The sequence below is a fragment of the Myotis lucifugus genome, unplaced genomic scaffold (genome assembly GCF_000147115.1).
Source record: "Myotis lucifugus unplaced genomic scaffold, Myoluc2.0 scaffold_52, whole genome shotgun sequence".
Lineage (NCBI taxonomy): Eukaryota > Metazoa > Chordata > Mammalia > Chiroptera > Vespertilionidae > Myotis > Myotis lucifugus.
In genome coordinates, this window is record NW_005871100.1 from 6431375 (window position 1) to 6440513 (window position 9139).

General features: G+C 41.4%; 1 protein-coding gene across 1 annotated transcript; it reads left to right on the forward strand.

Moving 5' to 3' along the window:
• The first annotated feature begins 280 nt into the window (after positions 1–280).
• Positions 281–8866, forward strand: TOMM7 (translocase of outer mitochondrial membrane 7). The gene is made up of 3 exons (XM_006088810.3): positions 281–459; positions 3951–3999; positions 8637–8866. Exons 1-3 carry the CDS (start codon positions 357–359, stop codon positions 8650–8652), a joined length of 168 nt encoding a protein of 55 aa, XP_006088872.1. The 5' UTR covers positions 281–356; the 3' UTR covers positions 8653–8866.
• The last annotated feature ends 273 nt before the right edge of the window (positions 8867–9139 follow it).

A 9139-nucleotide genomic window follows, 5' to 3' on the forward strand; every position in this document is an offset into this window, starting at 1 on the left:
GGAACACGTGGAGATGCACTTGGAAAGATGGAGAAGCCGGTGAACCGAGAGACGGCGTTCCGAACGGAAAGAACAGAGCCTCCAGAATCCTGCAACCGGCGAAACCAGGCGGTTCCTAAACCTGGAGGTGAACTTGAGCCTCCAGAGAGCAGACTCGACCACGCATGCGCCTGTGATAGACAGCGCCGCGGCGGGCGCGAGGCGGGTTCCGGGCGATGAATTACGACCTCTGCTGGCGACGCTCACGACTCGTGCCGTAAAAGTCGCGTGTGGCGCCTGCGCACACCCCTCTCTTTCCTCGGAGGGAGGACTCCGCCGCGGCAGTGGGTGCTCGCAGCGCCGCCCGGGCCGTCACCATGGTGAAGCTGAGCAAAGAGGCCAAGCAGAGGCTGCAGCAGCTCTTCAAGGGCGGCCAGTTTGCCATCCGCTGGGGCTTTATCCCTCTCGTGATTTACCTGGGTCAGTGGGAGAAGAACGCGTGAGGAGACGGGCGGGCGGGGAGTGCGGAGGCGGCGCCTCCATGTTTGGCTTCTGGGGCGGGAGAGAGAACTGTGGCCACGCTGTGTCACGTTCCAGGTCCTTTGAGGCCGTGGGGTCCAGTGGGGTCGGTCCAACTTGAGTGCGAGTTCCTGTTTGGGCAAACTTTTTGACTCGAGGGCCACAATGGGTTCTTAAACTGGACCGGAGGGCCGGAACAAAAGCATGGATGGAGTGTTTGTGTGAACTAATATAAATTCAAAGTAAACATCATTACATAAAAGGGTACAGTCTTTTTTTTTTTTTTTTTAGTTTTATTCATTTCAAACGGGCCGGATTCCGGCCCGCGGGCCGTAGTTTGCCCACGGCTTAGACCTTTGAGTATTTCTGTGGCCTGTCACACGCCACGCAGTCCCTCCATTTTTGCTTTTACATCTGCGAAGCGGAGGTGACATGCTTTGCAGGCTTGTTGGGAGAGTGAGACGAACTAAGGAACAGTATGTGAAAGCGACACATTGCACTCTGGCACCAGGTGGGTTTTCAGGGCGTTCGTCCTCACCTGTCCAGGTGGGCCTGGCCCGAGAGAGGCCTGTAACGCGGACACGCCACCGCCTGGAAGCACGACGATGACAGTCGTTGCTGGATGCCGGTGCTTCCTCCTCTGCACCAAGAAGGTCCGGGGTGACTTTATTCCGGGACCCACTGCACGGGCGAGAAGCCGAGCCGCAGAGAAGTTGGTTCCTTGCCGTAAGGCCACACAGCTGTGAACTCAGGCAGGCCATAGAGGCCCATACTCTTTTTAAAAAAAACAAAAACATTTTATTGATTTTTTACAGAGAGGAAGGGAGAGGGATAGAGAGTTAGAAACATCAATGAGAGAGAAACATCGATCAGCTGCCTCCTGCACGCCCCCTGCTGGGGATGTGCCCACAACCAAGGTACATGTCCTTGACCGTAATTGAACCTGGGAACTTTTTTTTTTTGACTTTTAATTTCTTTATTCATTAAGGTATTACATATGTGTCCTTATCTCCCGCATTACCCATCCCCCCCCCGCCCCCACTCATGCCCTCACCCCCCTGTTGTCTCTGTCCATTGGTTAGGCTTATATGCATGCATACAAGTCCTTTGGTTGATCTCTCCCCCTTACCCCCACCCTCCCCTACCTTCCCTCTGAGGTTTGACGTTCTGATCAATGATTCTCTGTCTCTGGATCTGTTTATGTTGTTCATTATTCCTCCTCTTTTTGAGATTCCTTTTCTTCTTCCCAGGAAGCTGTGGCTGGTTGCTCCAATCTGTGCATCAAGAGCTTTGGTCTGAAGAGTAGATAATGCTTTTCTTTTCCATCCTAGAATTTGTTTTCCTTTTTGTGCGCACTGGCTATATTCTCTTTCCTAGGATTACCATTGTGGTATTTTCACCCTAGCATCCAACTCAGGTTGAGATTGATGTTGGGGCTATTTTTTCAGTACTTCTCCTTGTTAATGGCCTTTTTTTCTTACACTGTATATAAATTTATGTCTAACCTAGTTTCCAGGTTGTTTCTTTTACTTCTCCATCTCACTTCTCACTAAAACCTGCAATTGTAGATTGATTTTCTTGTGTAGTTTAGGTTAAAACATACCTTTTTTAGGACTTCAGGGAGTACAGTGGGATTATAGTGCTATAAAATAGGACATAATAAAGAATCAGTTTGGACATTTACCAACAAAAAGATTTTAAAGAGCCATCTGTTGGAAGACAGTTTTCCACAGTGTCTTGAATTTCTGCAATTCTTGTGAACAGAGGCTCTGACTACCTTTGTTCCATGTTAACTATTTAAGGACGCGTTTGTAGAATGAACAGCCTTGGACAATAGTATCTCCCTCCAGAACAAAGGGGAGACATGCTTACTGCCCATTATGAAAGACTCTGGTTCCCTAAATGCAGGATTGTCTCCGATATGATGGTACTCTGACTATTGCTGTAGCTGGGAGTAATAAATGGTTCTTTGTTTCTGACTAGGAATATGGCAGACAAGTTTGTTGTCTTGAAAAATGGGATAAAATTTCATACCCCTCATAGTTCTTGACACCAACTCTAATTTTAATAAATTATTTCAGCAAATTTATATATGTTGTCCAATTAATTAATAAACATTTAAAAAAATTTTTGTTAATCCTTGCCTGAGGATATTTTTCCCATTGATTTTTAGAGAGAGAGAAAGGGAGAGAGAGAAACATTCATGTGTGAGAGGCACATTATTATCTGCACCCACCCTGAATGGGGGCCTGGGATCTCTGCAATCCCTGCAATCCCTGACCAGGAATCAAACCTGAGACTCGTTGGTGTATAGGCTGACACTGTACCATTGAGACACACTGGCCAGTGGTAAACATTTTAAATGGTAAAAAGTTTATTTAATCATACTTGTAATAAGAATGTCGACTTGAGCCAAAACCGTTTGGCTCAGTGGATAGAACGTCGGCCTGCGAACTGAAAGGTCCCGGGTTCGATTCCGGTCAAGGGCATGTACCTGGGTTGCGGGCACATCACCAGTAGGAGATGTGCAGGAAGCAGCTTATCGATGTTTCTCTCTCATCGATGTTTCTAACTCTCTATCTCTCTCCCTTCCTCTCTGTAAAAAATCAATAAAAAAAAAAAAATATATATATATATATATATATATATATATATATATATATATATAAAAAAGAAATAACTGCCCACCTTTCTCCCGGGCATAACTTTCAAAAAAAAAAAAAAAAAAAAAGAATGTCGACTTGATTAGGTTAAACAAAACTGAATGTTAAGGTTTATTTAATCATGCTTATAATAAGAATAGACTTTTAGTTAGGTTGTTAAATAATAACTTGAATATCCTATATAATAAAAGGGTAATATGCAAGTAGACCGAATGGCGGAACAACCAGTCTCTTATGATGCGGACTGACTACCAGGGGGCCGATTGCTCAGGAGTTGCCCCCAGGTGGTCAGTGCACTCCCACAGGGGGAGCACCGCTTAGCCAGAAGCCAGGCTCCACAGCTGCGCTAAGGATGTCCAGCTGACGGCTATGGGGAGTGGGCCTAAGCTGTCAGTTGGACATCCCCCAAGGGCTCCCGGACTGCTAAAGGGCGCAGGCCGGCTGAGGGACCCTCTCTCCGCCCCCCCCCCCTCCCCCAGTGCATGAAAGTCGTGCACCGGGCCTCTAGTATTTTATAATGAAAGATAGTACATGCCAAGGGCTCCTGTGCTAAATTGTGTGTATAATAGGAAGAAGGTAGTTTGTCTTCCCTACTGATTGGTCCTGGACATAATAGATTAGAAACTGTTCTGTAGCATAGGTAAGTCAAGATAAAGCTGATAGCTTGGGATATCATTCCAGCTACTCTAGGTTATTGAAAAAGACAGTCTTGATAGTAAATTTTTTGTCTGCTGGGGTTTTAATTAGTATTCTTTTTTTTTTTCTCTCCTCCCTTCCCCTCTCTCTCAGGATTTAAGAGGGGTGCAGATCCTGGAATGCCTGAACCAACTGTTTTGAGGTACTGTTCTTACAAATAAACATTTCAGGTCAGATGTTCATATGTTAGTGCTGAGTCATCGGGAAGCAGAAGAGTAGTAGTGGTAGGCATTGTAATGGAGCTTTACCAGTTGTTATAGTTTTGGGCTATTGGAATACTACAGCATTTTGCAGACCAGTTTAGCCTGTTAGCAGGTAAGTACTTTCTCTCCCCTTCCTAATTTTTATTTACTGTATCATAACTGTAATGAAGCATATTTTTATTTTTTTAAAAAAATGTTATCTTTATTGTTGAAAGTATTACAGATTTCCTCCTTTTTATCCCTCAGACTCCCTTCTCCCCACGTCCATTCCTTCACCCCACTGTTGTCTGTGTTCATGGGTTACGCATATAAATTCTTTGGTTGACCTCTTTCCTTCCCTCTGAGAATCCTCAGAATGTTGCAGTGAAGCATATTTTTTTTTTTTAAAAAAAGCAATAATTTATCATCCTACCACTTTAAAAGGTAAACTGTTTTAAATTTCCCATATTTCCATCTTAACCTTATTCAGATAAATACAACTTTTTATATCATTCTAATAAGAGTCCGTAGTATTTTATTGTCTTCACCTAAAATTAGAGTTGATATCCTATATATTTTCCAGGTTTTGATTACTTTGGTATTTCGGTTTTTCAGTATTTTACATAATAATATAATGAACATTTTTATGCACCTAGATTTTATAGGTTTTGATTTGGTTCCTTATAATAAATTCTCGTGGGATTAATAAGTCAACTATATAAGCACTTATGGTTCTGAAAATGCATTGTCAGATTTCTCTCTCAGAAACAACCTTGTCAGTGCTTGATAAGCACTTGCAAAAACTACACACACGCATAGGTACAAAGAGTAGACATATTCCTATACTGACACATGTATGTATATATGTATACTTATGAAAACTATTCATATGTGTGTATGCACATACATATATGTAAAGGCAGAATCTAGAGCAGCAGGTTTGTTCTATAGGAGGGACTGATAGTTTTGGCACTGTAATGGCTAGGACCCCTGCACAGTTGCTGTGGGATTTCAACTTGACCCTCTATTTTACAGACATTTCATGGGGATTGCCCTAACAGACTTTTTATCAGCCATTCTAGGTCTTCAGTTTCTTCAAACTCCTACTTGAAGCCATTTTTTCTAGGGGCAGAAAATACTAATGGCAATATTACTGTCACTTAACCATGTGTCACCCACTGTTTCAGGTGCTTTATATGCAATATTTCTAATTGTCCCTTCAGTTCTTCGGAGCAGTCACAGTTGGTAGGTGGTGGAATATGAGTATGGGTGTCTCCAAAGCCTACCCTCTTTCCACTGGGTCACCTGGCCTCCCTCAGATGATCTTACCTCTTACTGTAATTAGCACAGTGCCATCTGATAGGAATTTCCTCTACCCTCTCTGCCTTATCAGCCTCTTATCTAAGAGGAAAGGGTCTTTTTTCCCTGAGATGAGCACCCTATGTACCTTCAACTTGTCCATTTCTGCAGTTAATTCTCTTTTCCCTAATAAAGTGCTTTAATAAATGGTCTTCACTCACTGCTACCTTTCTTCACTTCCCTCCCTCCCTTTAACCTCCTACAGTTCATCTTTATGCTATGGCTGTTAAAACTGCTTTCAGAGATCACCACTAAGTTCCTTTTTCCTTAGCTTTTACTCTTTGAACTGCCATTTCCTTTTTTTGTAAAATGGGGACTTGAGATAATGTGTCTGCTATTTACTAGCTGATTGACCTTAGACTAGTTGTTTCCTTAGAGAAATGTTACCTTAGGAGACGTTATCAGAGATGGGCGACTGGGTCAGACTGAGGGAACATTTTTCCAAGCACTGGAAGTTGCCAACAGGTATCTTTCCCCAAGAGGCTAGTAACCTTTCTAAAATGAAGTTTCCTCTTTTATAAGCTGGGCAAAACACTAGTTCATATGATTGCCATGAGGCTTGATTAAGAATACTGTATGTGAAGTATTAACAGTACTTGGCAAGTAATATGTGAGCAATAAACTGTTAATAGTGATTTTTAATCATTTTTGTGTCATCTCCTTTACCTCATTTCTTTAAAAAATATATTTTTATTGATTTCAGAGAGGAAGGGAGAGAGAGAGAGAAACATCAATGATGAAGTGAACCATCGATCAGCTGCCCCCTACACGCCACACACTGGGGATTGAGCCCACAGCCTGGGCATGTGCCCCGACTGGGAATTGAACTGTAACTTCCTGGTTCATAGGCTGATGCTCAACCATTGTGCCATGCCGGCTGGGCCTTTACCTCATTTCTTTCTCCTATGGGAACAATGCTCTAGCTGCGAGATGGTGTTTGCCAATTCCAGAATGAACTGTATATTTTCATGCCTTTGTCCATGTGCTTGTGCTCCCTTGGCCTGGAATGCTCCTTCCCCTCTGTTTCCATTTGAAAATGTAATTCTAGAAAAGCCCAATCTCAAATGTCACCTCTTCCCTAAATCATTTTCTCCTTCTTCCAGCTAAAGCTAGTCTGTTTTTGTGTTCCCATAGTATTATTTTCTGTCATTCTCTGCTTATATTATGGTGGTTGTGTATTTACATTACATTTTGTCCTGTAAGCACCTAAAGTAGCTGCCAACAGTGTTGCATCAATCAGTCAGCTCACCCGGACGTCTTGGTGGGCTTTTTGCATCTTGTGGTACCATTTTCAGACTGGACCTGCATGCTGGACAGTAGCATTTTTGTGTGTGTCCCAAGTGATCCGGGATGCAGAGGTGGGGACAGAGTGTGCCCTTTGGTTGTACTTTTTGGTTTCATTTATCCCACCAAGAGTTGATCCTGGTTGCAAACTAGATGGAGCAACCGCCCCTTGCTTTTTCATTTCTTCACCTTAGTGTCTTCTCAGCGCGCCTTGCTGGTGCTGACTCCCTTTTCTGTCGTTATGGGCATCTCTGGTTTCCTTCCAGGAGTATCTGTGTTTAGGAAAGAATTGACTAAGTGTCTGAAGAGAATTATCCAGTTATAGCGTTTCATATACTGTGCTGTTTGCACTGGGGAGGCTGCCTTATTTGTACCCTGAAAGAAACAACGATAGCTGCTAGGGTTTTACTAATGTGAAGTTTATTGTTCATTAACATAAAGTTTGTTGTTTATGTATGAATTTATTTATGTAATACTTATATAAATAATATAGTTCATGATTTACTGGTCTGTTTTTTTTTTTTTTTTTGCTAATTAGTTGGGTTCCTTGAGATAAGGAAAATACTCGTTTTCATGCACCTCACCCAGGATGATGCATTGCATGTGGTCAACAAATGTTGCTTGATAACGCATTTAAAATGCAGTTCTTTAATGAATAAGGCAATATTTTAGTAAAACATTGTTTAGGTAAAATATGTCAATACTAAGGTTCATTAAGAGAATCATTGTTCCCATTATCTGTATAAAGCCAAGGAAGGTTTTCTTTTCCTCTTTATTTTGGATGCTCATTACCGTTGAGGAGGAGATCTTACTAGATGCATAATTTATTTTCATATCTTAACTGTATTTATAAATACTTGGCGTTTAATGAGAGATTTTAATACACTTTTGAAAATTGGAAATAGAAGAGTGTTGGTTTTTTTCTTAGACAAAGAAAAAATACTTTTAAAAAATTTTACAGAATACTCAAATTGTCATTTTGTGGTGCAGTTTTATTGCCATATTACTAAGAATCACATCTTTAATCAATAAGATTTAGAAATAAAACACCTCTTATCTCTTTCCTGGATCCTGTTGCTTAGTCAGCAAATGAATGATTCAGGAGGTTGGGCTAGTTCAGTGATGGCGAACCTTTTGAGCTCGGCGTGTCAGCATTTTGAAAAACCCTAACTTAACTCTGGTGCCGTGTCACATATAGAATTTTTTTGATATTTTCAACCATAGTAAAACAAAGACTTATATTTTTGATATTTATTTTATATATTTAAATGCCATTTAACAAAGAAAAATCAACCAAAAAAATGAGTTTGCGTGTCACCTCTGACACGCATGTCATAGGTTCGCCATCACTGGGCTAGTTAGTGGGTGGAATGTTTGGGGTAAGAATTAGGTGAGGCAGAAATGAAGGCTGACTGCTTTTGGGATGTGTGTGGGCTAATGGTTAAGAGCACCTGGGTCACATCCCACTCTGCCACTAACAATATGTAACCATATCAAAGCCTCAGTTTCAGCTTCTTTAAAATAGGGATCATAACTAAGAGTTGTGAACTTTCTGTATATTGTCTGACCCATAGAAAGCATTCAATAAATGTGTTTTTTAATTTTACTGATGTTACATCTAGTAATGATACAGGTTTATTTTCTGGGCTCATTAGTCCTTCATGTTAATGAAAATCATTATCATATATCTTTTATTGACCTCAACTTATATTTTCCTTTTTGTTTATATAACAGGTAACTACTGTCAAAACTAACAAAATTGTATTTCTTTAAATATAGGTTTCTATGTTTGATTTTTCCTTTTGTTCAATGAGATTGATCTTTCTCTTCTAGTAACTGAATTTGGTAGACGAGTAAACACAGACATGAATGTATAAAATCTATTTCTTAAACTATGTTTAAGAAGTTTTTACTTTGGGGTTTAATTTCTTTCTCCTCTTCACAAACATTTTAGCTTACTTTGGGGATAAAGGACTGTTTGGTCATCTGGATTTGGAAGCAATCAATGGACAGTAACAACATGGAAGGTGTGCCCTCTGGCTGGCATAAGAGATGGGACGTCGTTCACACGTTCACCAATTGAATGGCACAGGGCTCTTCTCAGATGCATCTGTGGCAGAGTGGAACCTCTACTGACTGATTTATGGTGGACTGGATCAAAATAAATATTTTTTAACAATGTTATGTGTTGAGTCCTTTTTGAATTGAACACAGTAGTACTGTTAAGTAAAAATTTAGCCTTTTAGTACTTTTTCAAAACAGGGAATCTGGCCTTAGCTGGTTTGGCTCAGTAGATAGAGCGTCGACCTGTGGACTGAGGGGTCCCAGGTTCGATTCCGGTCAAGGGCACATACCCAGGTTGTGGGCTCGATCCCCAGTGGGGGGCATGCAGGAGGCAGCTGATCAATGATTCTCTGTCATCATTGATGTTTCTATCTTTCCCTCTCCCTTCCTCTC